The sequence below is a fragment of the Heterodontus francisci genome, chromosome 14, assembly GCF_036365525.1.
Source record: "Heterodontus francisci isolate sHetFra1 chromosome 14, sHetFra1.hap1, whole genome shotgun sequence".
NCBI lineage: Eukaryota > Metazoa > Chordata > Chondrichthyes > Heterodontiformes > Heterodontidae > Heterodontus > Heterodontus francisci.
This window is the reverse complement of record NC_090384.1, coordinates 19,646,193-19,662,155: the sequence shown is the minus strand read 5'-3', so window position 1 is coordinate 19,662,155 and position 15,963 is coordinate 19,646,193. Positions and strand designations below refer to the sequence as shown.

At 42.4% G+C, this 15,963-nt stretch overlaps 1 protein-coding gene across 1 annotated transcript in view; it reads right to left on the bottom strand.

Annotated features, from left to right (window-relative positions):
- The window catches only part of LOC137376885 (mucin-5AC-like), a 77,290-nt gene extending 61,901 nt beyond the window's left edge, over positions 1 to 15,389 (bottom strand). The window contains exons 1-8 of the mRNA XM_068045842.1: positions 15,362 to 15,389; positions 14,791 to 14,868; positions 13,070 to 13,331; positions 12,163 to 12,277; positions 5,448 to 5,535; positions 5,246 to 5,355; positions 2,329 to 2,548; positions 2,099 to 2,224 (exon numbers count right to left, since the gene is read on the bottom strand). Of these exons, the coding sequence (XP_067901943.1) occupies positions 2,099 to 2,224; positions 2,329 to 2,548; positions 5,246 to 5,355; positions 5,448 to 5,535; positions 12,163 to 12,277; positions 13,070 to 13,331; positions 14,791 to 14,868; positions 15,362 to 15,389 (1,027 nt within the window). The remainder of the gene's footprint in view (positions 1 to 2,098; positions 2,225 to 2,328; positions 2,549 to 5,245; positions 5,356 to 5,447; positions 5,536 to 12,162; positions 12,278 to 13,069; positions 13,332 to 14,790; positions 14,869 to 15,361) is intronic.
- Positions 15,390 to 15,963: the final 574 nt, after the last annotated feature.

Genomic DNA, 15,963 nt, shown 5'->3' with positions numbered 1-15,963 from the left:
GCAAGTGCCGCTTGATGGCACTGTTGATGACACCTTCCATCACTTTGCTGATGATTGAGTAGGCTGATGGGGTGGTAATTGGCCGGGTTGGACTTGTCCTGCTTTTTGTGTCCAAGACATACCTGAACAATTTTCCACATTGCAGGGTAGTTGCCAGTGTTGTATCTGTACTGGAACAGCTTGGCTAGGTGCGCGGCAAATTCTGGAGCACAGGTCTTCAGTACTATTGCCGGAATATTGTCAGGGCCCATAGCTTTTGCAGTATCCAGTGCCTTCAGTCGTTTCTTGATATCACGCGCAGTGAATCAAATTGGCTGAAGTCTGGCATCTGTGATGCTGTGGACTTCAGGAGGAGGCCAAGATGGATCATCAACTCGGCACTTCTGGCTGAAGATTATTGCAAATGCTTCAGCCTTATCTTTTGCACTGATGTGCTGGGCTCCCCCATCATTGAGGATGGGAATATTTGCAGAGCCACCTCCTGCAGTTAGTTGTTTAATTGTCCACCATCATTCACGGCTGGATGTGACAGGACTGCAGAGCTTAGATCTGATCCTTTGGTTATGGGATTGCTTAGCTCTGTCTATCACATACTGCTTATGCAGTTGGGCACGCAGATAGTCCTGTGTTGTAGCTTCACCAGGTTGACACCTCATTTTGAGGTATGCCTGGTGCTGCTCCTGGCATGCCCTCCTGCACTCTTCATTGAACCAGGGTTAGTGTCCTGACTTGATGGTAATGGGAGAGTGGGAGATATGCCAGGCCATGAGGTTACAGATTGCGGTTGAGTACAATTCTGTTGCTGCTGATGGCCCACAGCACCTCATGGATGCCCAGTTTGCATTGCTAGATCTGTTTGAAATGTGGAGTAATAAGTTCAGCCATGAACATGTTGAATTGCGGAGCAGGCTCAAGAGGCCGAGTGGCCTACTCCTGCTCCTAATTCGTATGTTTGTAAGTCAGAGGAGCGATTGCTCCGTGTTGCCCTGAATGGAAGTGGAGAATTGTAGGTACCAAACAGCTATTCCCATGCGGATCACTAATGAAAGCCTGATGAATTCCAACTGGCTGCAATACTGAACTGATCTGCAGGTAGGTCCTTGGTGTGGGGAGGTGAAGCTGAGCAGAGGTGGTGAGCTACGTCCCCCGGAATATTCTTATGGAGCCAGGAGGAGCACTCCTCCTCCTTCTGGCTTTCCAGAAATATGAAATTGACAAAGTTTTGTAGCCATTTGAAGGCCACTGGTTTGGTCGCTCAAGACATGTTACAACTAGGTAGAGGCTGCATAGCATGAGCTCTTTGTACCTGAAGTTTTTCTTCAGGGTGCTCTAACCAGCATTTGACTTTGATTTGCATAGGAAAGCAGCCTTAAGTTCGTTTCAGGTGGTCAAGCACAGTTAGAGGTACTTGCCCATTTCCAGGCCCTGTTCTCCATGAACATGGTATCAGGTTGCCCTTGAACGTCAATGAGGTGGCAGAAACATCACCTCACCTCGCCCATGCTTTTTAACTCCTGGCTATTGTTTTTCAGGCACAAAGCATAAACACCATTCCCTTTATTACAATCCCTCTGACATATCACACACTGCAATTCAAAAATAATCGTTCTCTTAACCTTAAACCTACTTTTATTTCAGATGAGGTAAATCAGAAAGTACCGATTTCAGAAGTATTAGCAGTTTGCTTTATGAAAATGTAACTATAGTTCAGCTCCTGTCTCAGTGATAAAATCAGGGGGTAAAATCATCAATGGCCAAAACATCCTCCATTTATGGGCACAGTAACAGAAGTAAACTTTAAAATACAAAGAAAAACATTTTAAATGCTGAAAGTCTGAAACAAGAACAGAAAATACTGGCAATGAACAGCTGATCAGTCAGCATTGGTGAAGACAAAAGATAAGTTAAGATTTTGGATTCTGATAAGTAACTTGTCTTTTCTTTTTAGATTATGCCAGATGTGCTATGATAAATTGTAACTTCACCTTTTACCAAATGGCACATGAAACATCCCCCTCACCTTCATCAGACAAGGTAAACACCATCACATACAGTTATTATTTAATTGAGTTATATTTTCTGAAGTATTGTTTCTTACTCGGAGCGCAGAAGCAGCCATCAATACAGTGGTCCTCACACATCTGGCTCCTGTCAGGATTTGAGCATGTATCAGCACATGGAATACCACACTCTTCATAGGTCATATTAAACTGGCATGTTTCTTCTGGAATAGAGAAAACAGGCAACTTTTAGTGTCTTTGCAATTTTCATATGAATTTTTGATTTTATTGAGAGAGTTAGCGGGCAATCAATTTGAAGGTTACTTGCCACACATTTCTTTCCTTCTCCAGTTGCCAGGTTTACCTCCAACATGGGCACACTGTCTAGAAAATTCTGATAAGGTATTACATATGCAGGATGATGACTTTTCTAAATCCTTGCACAGGCACAAGTCCACCATGCAGCTCTTGATAAAAGGTGCTAAATCTAAGATATCATAGCAGTTGGAAAAACCTGGCTCTGTGAATGCTCTTTCACACATGGACTCCTGAGGAGAAAAGGAAGTTATTTAGTGAATGACAAATACACTTATTTGAACATCAGCCTTTAATGTATTTTGTAAATATTTTTTGTCGTAAAGATGTGGAATATCAGTGCTAGAGATGTTTGCCTTTAAAAAGATGTGGTTATGTTTTCGATGTACAACAGTGTAAGGAAATGATGTAATGTACCACATGACTTTGTATGTGAGTCTGTAGAGAGTAGTTGTCCAGACCAGACCTATGTAAGGTTACTCCTAGTTGTGCATGTGCAGAATAGTCATTCATAAAGAACCTACGTTATGTGTTAACCTATCCCTTATGTGTGGTTGGTACTTTGTATCAACACTAACACAAGGAGAAGAAAACACAAAAGTTTGCACTTTTGCTACCAGTATCTGCATTAAGTACTAAAATAAAAGCAAAATACTGCGGATGCAGGAAATCTGATATAAAAACAAGAAATGCTGGAACCACTCAGCAGGTCTGGCAGCATCTGTGGAAAGAGAAGCAGAGTTAACGTTTCGGGTCAGTGACCTGGTTCCGAAGAAGGGTCACTGACCCGAAACGTTAACTCTGCTTCTCTTTCCACAGATGCTGCCAGACCTGCTGAGTGGTTCCAGCATTTCTTGTTTTTATGTCTGCATTAAGTACTGCCAGGCATATTATCAGTTAGATGCCGAACAAGGTTCCCTCTACCCTGATCTCAGAAGAGCACATTTTCTGTACCAATATGTTATCATCATTCTAAATACCAGCCATTCTGAATATTTGAAAGTATAAAATTAGCAAAAGGCCATTTACATTGAGTGTCATTGAATCTACAGGGCCTTTATTCTCTGGAGTTTAGAAGAATGAGAGGTGATCTCATCTAAACAGACAAAATTCTTACAGGCCTCAACAGGGTTGATGCAGGAAGGATGTTTCCTCTGGCTGGGGAGTCCAGAGCCAGGGGACACAGCCTCAAAATAAGAAGTAGGCCATTTAGGACTGAGATGAGGAGGAAGTTCGTCACTCAGAGGGTGGTGAAACAGTTTTACTTTTAAAAAAACAGACAGAGAGAGACTGTGTCGGAAGGTGAAGCTACTTGTAACAGCTTGAGTTCCAACCAAGCCAGGAAGCAAAGTACCTTGCTGAAAAAACCCAAAACCTAAAGTATACAGCAGTGACAGCTAGAAGTAACCCACCATCTTCAACAGAACCTCCAATCAAGAGAGAAATCTACAATCATCTCAGGCCTATATCCATCTAGAACTTGATTCTCAAAAGAATTCAACAGGTTTATTGTAACCTATCCCCCTCACTAAAAACTACCTTCCTTTTTCCCTTCTCTGTCTGTCCCTTCTTGTGTGTGTGTGTGTGTGTGTATGTGTGTGTGTATAATGTGTGTGTGTGTGTGTGTGTGTGTATATGTGCGTGTGCGCATGTTTGTGTGTGTGTGCACACGAACAAATGTGTGACTGGCTGCGGTTGCGAAAATTTTGGGATAAGGCGCAGTGATCAATAAACAATTGACCTGTTTTTAAAACATACAAGAAAACCTGTCGCTGTCTGTTTATTTGAGAAATAAAACATAAGGAGCTAAACTGTAATACAAATACACTTGCTGCAGTCAGGTGAAGAGTTGAACAGTGAGAACTACCCACGTCACACCACATGGCTGGAACAACTCAGTATGCTATCCTGAAGGTTAATCGAATTAAGTCTTAAATACCTCCATACTCCTAGCTCTACATGCTACAATTATACACCTTTGGATGGTTGCCTTTCTTGGCATGATATTTGACACTTCATAACTTTAACGTTCTAAGTTCCATCTACTTGATCCTCTGTGAACCCACTCTATCAATGTTCTTTGGAATATAGGGTTCCAGGTGCCTAAAATTGGTCTTGCTCGTGATCTATGAGATTAGAATGTCTTGGTTCATCATCAACCCTTTTTGATTGACATTCCAGTGTATGTTTATCCTTATTGACAATAGGAACGAGTAATGAAGCTTTTAGCTTTGAAAAGAAATATCTCAGTAGAGACTACATAAAATAAAATAGTAAATTATATTGAAATTGGAATGATATTTCAACGCAAACCATAATATTAGAAAAAGGGAACACATATTTGAATTGATGAAAGCTTAGGACTGATACCAAGAAGTTCTGGTTCACCGAAAGAGTGATCAACAGATGAAATGGGCTTCCAGATAAAAATACTGAAGTTAAAAAGCCTGCAATCATTTAAGAGACAGTTGTTGTGATGGGGGTGCTGTAGACACTGTCGAGATGGTTTTCTTCAACCACATCTATTTTCACCCAGAGAGTGTTTGGAATATGGAATATGGAATGTTACCAGGAGTCGTTGAGCTAAATAGCATAAAGGCATTTAAAAGGGAAGCTAGATAAACACTCAAGGGAGAAAAGTAGTGGTTATGCCAACAGGGTTAGATGACAAGAAGTGGGAGGAGGCATGTGTTGACATAAAAACAGGCATGGACCAGATGGGCCAAATGGCCTGTTTCTGTGCTATGTGTACATTCTATGTAGGAATAGTTTACACATTCACTGCACCACCCAAGTTCGCAACCTTTAATAATGCTTAATTATCTATTAAAATCAACAGATACATTAGAAACTGATGTTAAAAAAGATTTCTGTGAGCTGAAAAAGATTCAAGCCAGAGGAGGGTTAATTAATGAGAGACATTCACTTACAAATTTTGAACAATGTTCGTCACTATGAGATGAAGGTACATCTTTGCAGTGCTCCTCGGGACCATTCAGTTTCTGCAAGTTTCCATACTGGATAGGAGTCAGGTGGTGGCCTGTAATCAGTGATGGGTAATAAATAAACAATGTGCATCTAACATCAAACCCAGAGCAATCAAATATGATGGCTTGTAATCATTACACGTACCGTTTGAAAAAAATTCGTTATCACGTATACCATTGAAATCGCCACAGAGCCCGCATGTTGTATTGACAAACTTCTGACCCAGTTCAAGCTAATGTGAAAAAAGAGAAAGTCAATCAAGAAAGTATTGTGAGCTACATTTCAAGCAAATTATGAAAAATATGCATTTTTGCTGCACAGTGGCGCAGTGGTTAGCACCGCAGCCTCACAGCTCCAGCGACCCGGGTTCAATTCTGGGTACTGCCTGTGTGGAGTTTGCAAGTTCTCCCTGTGTCTGCGTGGGTTTCCTCTGGGTGCTCCGGTTTCCTCCCACAGCCAAAAGACTTGCAGTTTGATAGGTAAATTGGCCATTACAAATTGCCCCTAGTATAGGTAGGTGGTAGGGGAATATAGGAACAGGTGAGGATGTGGTAGGAATATGGGATTAGTGCAGGATTAGTATAAATGGGTGGTTAATGGTCGGCACAGACTCGGTGGGCCTGTTTCAGTGCTGTATATCTAAATCTAAATCTAAAATCTAAGTTGAGGCTGTAAAATTCAGCTCCACAGTGCCCATATTTTCTGTGCTACTGGTGCCGTTTCATATCCAAAATAGTATCCCCACCACTTGCACACACTTCTGGTATGGGCTCTGCCAGGCACTGTTCTGGTTAGGTTGGTAGTGCCGGAACTAGGAGGGTGTACCTGCAGTATGCGGAGCAGGCAGATCGTGACGTCACTCAGTGTGTAACACTGATATGATTCTAGCAGCCTTTTTGACCTCAACACTCCAGCTCCAGCTTAACTTTATGCAGCTGAACATGCATTCGCCAGCAAGAAGGAACCCCCACCCGGGATCATCAACCACTCTCACTCTACTGGCTGCTGCTGAGTTAGTATAAGGGTTTAGAGGTTTGTATTGTGATTTAAAATGGGTGAAATTTACAAGGAACTGTGTGACTAGTGGGGAAGACCTTAGGAACACAAGAAAATAGGAACAGGAGTAGGCCATTTAGCCCTGTGAACCTGTTCTGCCATGATTGATCTGTGACCTAAATTCCTACACCTCCCCTTGCTCCAAATCCCGTAATACCTTTGGTAAACAAAAATCTTTCAATCTCAAATTTAAAATAAACATTTTATATAGCTTCAATTGCCCTTTGTCAAAAAGACTTCCAAACTGCCCTCTTTTGGCTGGATTTTGCACTGGAGGCGGGGCTCCCGATGCCAGGCTAAAAAGGCAGGGGGAGCCCCGCCTCTGCCTTCCCCCCCCCCACTACCCCCCACCCGGAGCGATCCTCCTGTCTTTTTTTGCAAACGTTTTAGGAAACGGGATCCCCATCCCTTTAAAGACTTTAAAGGGACGTGGATCCCGCCTCCAAGAGCTGCCAGCCAATCACAGGGCCGGCAGCTCAGCAGCAGTCAGCAGTACCACTGGGAGCAGTGGCCGCTGCCGGTACTGCAGGGGCCTTGGACACAGGCCCAGCGTTGGAACCCCGGAGAAGAGGCAGGTGAGGCGGGGTGGCCGGGGCCAGTCCGGAAGGTCTCAGCATTCTGCGCAACCTCACTATCATGACAACACACTCTTTGGCACCAGGTATACAGTGAGCAACTGAGGAGAAAGAGGAGGTGGAGGAAGAGGAGGAGAAGCAGGAGGAAACAGAAGAGGAGGAGTTGGGGGAGGAAGGGAGGCAGCTGCTAACATATCCTCTTTCTGGTTGGACTGTCTATGATCAGCTCATTCAAGTGCAGTACCAGTGAACGCAACCCAAATTCTCCATTCAACAACAGTCCCACATCTTACCATACCTCTATTTTGGGCCATCACAACATCCTCTGAAACAAAAGCCACTACAAAACAACCAGTTCAAACCAACTTTATCAAACAAACCATCCAATATTCCATACAAATATCACCTAACCACCTGGTGTATTCCCTTGTTACCGGTCTTGTGGGCACCTTTGCCTGGCCTATTGCTCCTGCACAGTGTTACCCCCAGTGGCTGCAGCATGGCTGGTGGAAGGCTGCTGACTTTCAGTAGGGAAGACTGCAGATGGCCTTGCAGGTCGACCTAGAGCAGCTCTGGCTCTAGAAGGCCCAGCTTTGTACTGCACCAACTTGGCATGGGCAGCAGCAGTCTGGGCTGACTGATTGACAGACAGCAGCAAGAGCAGTGGTGGAGTGGCAGTGGTGAGAGGACTAATAATATAAACCTGAGAAAGGACAGCAGGTTCATGCTCCACAGAGCCAATGCCACTCTCTTGGGGTGGTACCTCAGCAATCTGACTAATCTGCTGGCGCACCGATTGCTGGTTTCCTGCGAGACCTCAAAATCTCCTTTGAGCATGGTATCCACAGTTATAAAGGCAGCAGTCTGAGCCTGCATGACTTCACTCTGAACCCCCACCCAGTTAGGTGCTGCTACCTCCGGTTATTCATCACCTTGTCCTGCAAGTGAGAGGAAGTGTTTCAGTGAGCGTGGTGCAATGTATTTGAGTGATGCACCTGTCATGGCTAAATGGCTGACAATGTGTGTAAGTTGTGAGATGTGAGTGTGAAGTTTGCAACAATGCTCAGTGAGTGAAGTTGAGGTGAAATTGAATGTGAGTGTGAATCGTGGTTGATAGAGATTGTTGGTCAGTGAGTGTAGGGGGTAAGGTGAATTGAGCAGTGTCTGAGGCTAGTGATGCAATTGGTGGCATATAGCATTTGAGGATGAATTCACTAGCCTGGCACAAGTGCTCAATATCATTGAACTTCATTTGGCTGTGCACCCAGGTCTTTGGAGCTACACTGTTGGCATTGACAGCAAAGACTATCAGCTGCCACCATCTTCTCAGAGTTTGTCGAGAGAGCCTCCTGGCTCCCTGTGATAGAGGACCTCTCTTTGCTGTCCACCTCCTGCACTAAGGCCTGGAGTGCACGTCGAAGAGACATGGAGTCCACTTTCTGCCATAATCTGTCATTCCTGTGACTTTCCCTGGTCAAACTGATTACTAGAATGACTTCCAGCTCCTGCTCCAGCCAAAATGCACCTACCCTTTAAGAGGTGCAGGCTTAATTTAAGTAGCGCCCCCTGCTCAGGCATACAGCATCATGCTAATTGCATGCAGCATCATTGAAATGAGCAGGCGGCACACTGTTTGCATGCTGCCCGCATCAGAAGCAACTGACGTGGGTTGATCACGCATCTTGATCCCATGCCCATTTTCAGGCCTTAATGAATTTTGCCCCAAATGTTTTAAGTGTCATTAATAATAGAATCACTAAAACTGAGACAACTAAAAACATGTAAGTAATGAATTATTTTATTTTGCTCGAACTTTATATCCAGCAAAGTCATGTTGTGGCTTCACTGCCAGAGCCATTGTTTCTATTGCAGGATGATCTCTCACAATGCAGCTGCTTCTTCCTATCTAGAGACAATTTCCATCAATTGCTATTAAATTAGTCTTTCTAGCTGCACTAGATAGAAAGAATGGGCTCCTGCGTTTGGCATGCACGAGTTAAAAATGAATCACCTTTAACAACAATATTCGTTGGATAGAATTTTAGATATATACTTCTGTTACCATAAGTAACACAATGCACATTGCAATAGTTTACATCAGTTATAGCACCAAGTAAGTGTTTTCACTGATAAATGATATTTCTAACATATCTCTCCACTTACCTGGATGAGTGCAGCTCCAACAACACTCAAGGAGCTTGACACCATCTAGGACAAAGCAGTTTGCTTAGGTGGGACCCATCCACTACCTTAAATATTCACTTCCTCCATTACCAGCACAGCGTGGCTGCAGTGGGTTCGATCTACAAGCTGCACTGCAGCAACTTGCCAAGGCTTATTTGACAGCAGCTCCCAAACCAATAACCCTTACCACCGAGAAGGACAAAAACATTACTACCTCCAAGTTCCCGTCCAAATCGCACACCAACCTGATTTGGATATATATCGCCATTCCTTCATTATTGCTGTGTCAAAGTCTTGGAACTCTGTACCTAAGAACACTTGGGATTACCTTCATCACACAGACTACACTAGTTCAAGAAGACAGATCACCACCCCAGCTCAAGGGCAACCAGAGATGGGCAACAAATGCTGGCACTGCAAGCAATGCCCATATACCGTCCATTAATACATTTTAAAACGTTATTTAAAATTCTCAAGATTATTACCAAAGCTACAGGCAAATTGGCACAGGGATAAAATGATCAGGAAATTGAATGCATGACTGAAAAACTGGTGTGAAAAGGAGAGATTCCATTTCATGGACACTGGCACCAGTACTGGGACAGGAAGGAGCTGTACCACTGGAACCAGCTGCAACTGAACAAGGCTGTGGCCAAAGACCTAGCTGAAAAGGTAAATAGGACTGTATATAAGAATAAAGGTGGGAGTAAGGTTTGGCTAGAAATAATTGATAATAAAATAAAGATGAGATAAGATATGACGAGTGCAAAGGTCAGCCTGCAAAAAGAGGTATAAATAATTTAAATTCAGTTAATGCTACACAATTTAATAATATACATGATACAAATAAAGCAGGTGTTGAAAGATAACAAAAAATATGTCAACTTAGGAGCTGTGAGAGGATCATCATCAGTGCATATGGACAGATTGGGGATAGTTAACCAAATCAGCATTCTCTACATAAATGCACAAGGCATAAGGAATAAAACAAACAAAATAGGAGACAAATTCAGTTGGAAGGGTACAACACAATACACATTGCCTGGCTACAAGCTGGGCAGGAAAGATAGCTTAATGTTCGAGGATATAATGTCTTCAGAAAGGACAGGGAAATAGGGGAGGGAGCAGTCATAGCAATATTGCTAAAAGACAATGTTACAGTAATTGAAAGAAAGGACATCAGTAAGGTGAGCAGCCAGTGGAAACATTCAATGGAATTAAGTAGCAGCAAAGATGCAAGGCTCTGGTGGTAGTTGGTCATAGATCTCCTAACAGCAGTGATGCAGTAGTGGGCTGATTAAATGCAGAGATCAAAGAAAATTGTATTAACACATAGACTGGGAGATGCAAAACAGCTTGTCATAATTTATAGAGTGTATCCAGGACAGTTTTCGAATATGTTCCCGAACATATCATACTAGGAACATGTCATACTAGGAACATGTCATACTAGGAACATGTCATACTAAATTTAGTAATGAGCCAAAATTAAATAATCATCTGACAGTAAGGGAGCATAATATGTCCAGGTAGGACTGGAAACAATGCAAGGACAATTCCACAGAGCGAGACAACAGAGAAGTGTTAGAAAAGGATGGTGTTATTGGCCAGGTCAAATGCAGCAAGAAGTCATGAGGGCAGGATGTAAAATGTACCATGGTTGCAGTCACATAGGATGTTATTCATGTCTTTGGTTAGGGCTGTTACAGTGCAGTGTGGTCGTCAGAAGCTCGACTGGAGGGATTCAAATAGGCAGTTAGGCGAAAGATGGGCAAGAGCTGGGAGGTTGCATTATAATCCTGAGAGGAAAGGAACTTTGGAAATGGAGAGCAAATTGGTGAAGATGCAAAGGTTTTTTGCAGATCAGGGTCATAATGGCAATTTTGAAGTGAAGGACAGGGAATGGCAATGTCAGCTAGCATGGGGGCACAGAAAATATAGTTGGATAGTCTGAGGTTGAGTGGATAGAGGATTTAAGGAGATAGAGGTGGGTCTCATAGCCAATATGGATTTGAAGAGGGCAGGAAGCGAGATGGGGGAGAAGGTACATTGAGGTTTGGGGGGGGTTCAGAGCAATATTGGGTGAAATGCTGCAGCAGACTATGTACAAGGGGAAGCAATGGTTATAGTGTAAGCAGTTGCTTCAATTACAGTCACAAAGGGCTGAATTTTACTGGCCCCCTGACGTCGGGGGTCATGGGGGGAGCAGGCTCAAACTAATGTGATTGGTGGAGGGTTGGTGGGAAGCGGTAAAGTTAAAAGTTTGTGAACTTTCGGGGGGGGGGGGGGGTGCAGGTGGGTGGTCAGGTACACAAGGTAAGTATTTTTGTTGGGGAGAGGGCAAGGAATGCGTGTTTTGTTATGGGGGGGTGCTGGGAGAGGGGCTGAAAGCATGTGTGTAATTTTTTGAAAACAATTTTATTGAACTTTCCGTTTAAACATTTAAATATAAGGGCTGGAAACCCTTTAAAAATGGTGCCGTGCCCGCTCCAGTGGTGCCGGATGCCATTGCAGAGGACGGATCGCCCGCCCCCTCCATGCCATTGGGGCAGTCTGCCCTGGCCATGCAAATGATCCTCTGTGTATAATATCGTGGCAGCTCTGTGAAGTAAAAGCCACGCGTGCGGGCCGCCATCTTTTACAGCTGCTGCCTGGCATGAGAAATCCATAAACTCTTTGAACTTGGTATTTGGGAGAAGGTTTGAGGAGCCAGTTTGTTACAGAAAAATTATCAAATGAAAATTAGAGAAAGTGTCCAACTGCATCAGCCTAAAACGATACAAGATTAACACTGTCAGATGCCGAGGAATTAGGCACCTCCCTGCTCTCTCAGTTAAGGAAAGGAAAATGGTTCTAAGAAAGGAATTGATGAGGAAGAAAATAACCCAATGGAAGGGGAAAAAGGGGCACACAACATCGCTCATGGACATATGAAAAGGATTTTGAAACAAACCAAGAACTTTGATAAAATATAATGATGAAGCATGTTTAGTATGGTATTATTGCATCCTTTTAAATAGCTGGTAATGTTACGATTCTCATACCGTCAGGGCATCATCTCCATTCCACATGAGAGTCAGGCCGATCTTTGCAGTGATACGGGTGTAATTGCTGACTTTCTCGATCATGATCCCAGAATGGGAGTAAGGTAATGTCACTCTAAGATTTAAAAAACAAGCAGTTATACCAGTTTTCAGCATGGTTTTTAATGTAATGATTTCAGTAACTGAATAACAATGTGATTATTTACAAAACAGATTGCATGGTTCCTATTCCCATTTATAACTCTGTCCAACACATTTAGCTCCACCCTACTCCAGCACAAATTCCAACCTATCCAAAACTCTGTCACTTGTATTAGTGGACACAGTTTACGCACACCTTATCAGAAACTTATTAAAGCAGTGGAAAATATGCAGTATAGATTCACTCGGATAGTCTCAATGATGAAGAAGCATAGTTATAAAGTGAGACTTGAGGAGTTTGAGCTTTTCTTGCTGGTAATCAAAAGGGAACGGGATGACCTGATAGAGATATTCAAGCTCATGAATGGTTATGATTCATGATTCTATTGATCAGTGAGATGGTTACAGGAGGGCACACATTTAATGTAATCACAAAAAGCATTAAGGGAAAGGTTAGAGAAAAAATGCGTTACACAAGAGTGGTTCGAATGTTGTTGGTGCAGAATCCAGAAAGTATTTTATAATTTGGTGTTTGTAAAAGAGAAATATGTAGGGGTAGGACAGTGAGCAGGAGAATAGGATTAGACAGTGGTTCATGTGGAGAAAAAGACTGGTGCAGATTTGATAGGCTAAATGCCTTTGTTATCCTGCAACATTCTGTGATTCTATAACTTACCCATTTCCCCACCACATTATACAATGTGCTGATACTTTGTTATAAATTGAAAAACAGCAAAATGAAAGCTTTCAATTACAAAACACTTACACATCATCATCAACTGAAATAATTGAATCCAGAACTTCAACAACTGATCCATCAATTTTCAAGACAATTTGAGTAATCCTTGGAAGACCATCAACAGTGGTACGTCTCATCTGAATGTTGAAATCCTCATAAGTACTCAAACATTGGGAAGCGAAGACATAATTGCAGGTTCCAGGGAAATAATAAACATCGCCATCAAAGGTTTTAAAGTGGTACTTTCCCCAGGTACTGCAAACATGGTCATTGTGGTCTGGATTGTGACCTATGAATTGAGAATAGTGTACAGTTATATTGAGTGGTGGTGAGTTGTTTAGAGAATTATTTGGAAGATTTAGTCTACAGAGCAGCTAGTTTGAAAATGCCTATCTGCACAGTTATGATACCAGCTGCCACAATAAGGTTACACTGCAATAGCTTTTATATCTGCCAAAGTACCAACATTTAGAATGTTTATTGCATTCATCTTAGTTTTAAGAAAGGAAAAAATATTTCCACCACATGTGATCAGCAAAGAACTCAAGTTTTTTCCTCTGATTCCATTCTCCTGATCATCCCTTCTATTTACTCGCCTGTTAAATTATTTTGTGAGATCTGGAGAACTTGGCTCAATTAATCAGATAAAGCTGCACAGGCTGCTCTATAAGAACATGCTTCATAAGTTGATTTTTTTTCAAGTTCCTAAGTAGTCCAACCACCAGCTACCAGCTCCTCCCGTTAATGGATCACCATCTCCTCAGATCTCACATAGAACTCCCATATCTCCAATGCTGCCTCCGAGATGCATGATTTCTCTTTCCAACCCGAACCCTAACACTGTTCTTCATCTCAATAAGCTCTTTATTCTCCATAAAGCACACTTGTTTCAAGAACTGTATACTGCTCCTATTTCTGGACAGGTGCTTCTTGCATCTCTCACACTCGTGGGCAGAATACAAAAAAAGTTTCTCAACTGACTGGTTCTCCCTCTCTTTTTCTACCCTCCAGGTATTTTCTTCAATGCAATATCTATTGTCCCTCTCTCTTTATTGTGATTGTGTTGCTATTGTTATTAATCCCTTGAACTTTCTTCTCTTGCTCTTTCTAACCAGCACGTACATTGTTCAACACTATTTTTCTCCAACCTGCACCCTCACCGAGTTGAAATTAAGATTTATCGTATTGGTTCTTACAGAACTCATTCTTTTCTAAGACCTCAAAATCATAAGCTCTGCCCCTTTTTCGGACAGCGGCTGTCGATAGTGATTCTGCTTTCCCATTTACATCTCCTCTGGACATATCTATTGTTTCTTTATTTGTCCCGTTACCATTACTTTTTGCCTTGCACTATCATCCCTTTTGACATTTAATCTCTTCCACCACCCACCCTGTCCCAGACCCTCCTGTTTGTTCTTTTTTCCTCTCCCCCTTTCCATCTGGCATATGATATCTCTAAGCACTCCTAGTTTTGACAAAGGGTCACTGGCATTAAACGTTAACTCTGTTTCTCCACAGATGCTTTCAGACCTGCTGAGTATTTCCAGCATTTTCTGTTTTAATTTCAGATTTCCAGCATTCACAATCCTTTGCTCTTGTACTACTTGATTTACCCCATCTTCTATTCTTTTGACACTTGACAGTCTCCTGACTATGGATGTTAGCTAATTAACTAGGTTTCTCAATTGGGAAAAGGAATGTTGTTTTACAACTGGAAGACAAATTTACTTATTTTATTGTTTATTTACTTGTAAAACGTTGAGCTGCTGGTAGTTCTGGAAACAGCACCACCGTCTTGTCAAATAAATTGGATTCTCTTGTCTCATCTAAAAACAAAAGACATAATTACATTTCATTAGTAAACTAACCTTTAAATAGTATAATAATATGAATTGTCTCATGTCATAATGCAGTAACTAGATGCTTATACATTGCACTGAGTTATAACAGCAGTCTATTAATCAAAAGCTAAACACCTCTATGTTCTTATATTTTGCTATTTGTTGTCTGTTTACTAATATTGTACGTGTTTGAATTCAAAACAAAATGCAGAACTCTATGAAAGTTCAGTTTCAAGCCTTGAAATTAATGATCTATGATATGAGCAAATGTTTATCAAATTCCAATGATTTTCTTCTGTCCACAATTTTAACATATAATTTTATTTTAAACTGGCCAGTGCCCCATCAAACCCAAAAGAACATATTTTAACTGTTTGCACCCAATTATTTATGACTATTGTTTCTCAGTTATAGGGCCTGATTTTCCTTCCAGGGTTGGGAATTGGACATCAGGGCTGTTTCCGAGTTCAGATCCCACCCCAGGGGGAATCAGTCAAAGGCCCCATTTTTTATGGAAGCAGCCTGTTAATTGATTGGAGGGCAGGTTGGGCGGCCAATTAGCAGACTTGGGAGGGAATGGAGGCAGGAACCTGGGCAGGGCTGCCCCTCGCTTTGTAGCCGCAGTCCTGTAAGTCCTCCTTGTGACAGTGAGGGAGAGGAGGGAAGCCCTCTTTCCAATGGGCGATAGGAGAAGCCGACCTTCCCAAACCAAGCAGGCATGGATAGAGGTGGCTAAGAACGTGAGCAGACCAAATGTGGTCAGGAGGAACTGGTTGCAATGCAGGAAAAGTTTCAATTCGTTCTGGCATGGTAAGGAGCCTGAGGGTGCATGTTGCTCCTGAACATGGGAGGAATGTCTGTCCAGGGTACTTACTGACTCCTCAGCAAGGCTCAAAGGACCTGCCAGCACTGATACGTGCATTGGCCATAGAGGACAGCATTGTCTTATCTATCTCTCTTTTGTCCTTGCAGAAGAAAAGGCCACATAATGTCCATGAAAGGATGCAGGCATGTCCATCCTATACATCTTGAGGAGGGAGCAATGGAGATTGCTAGGATGGCTGAGCATGAGACAATCAG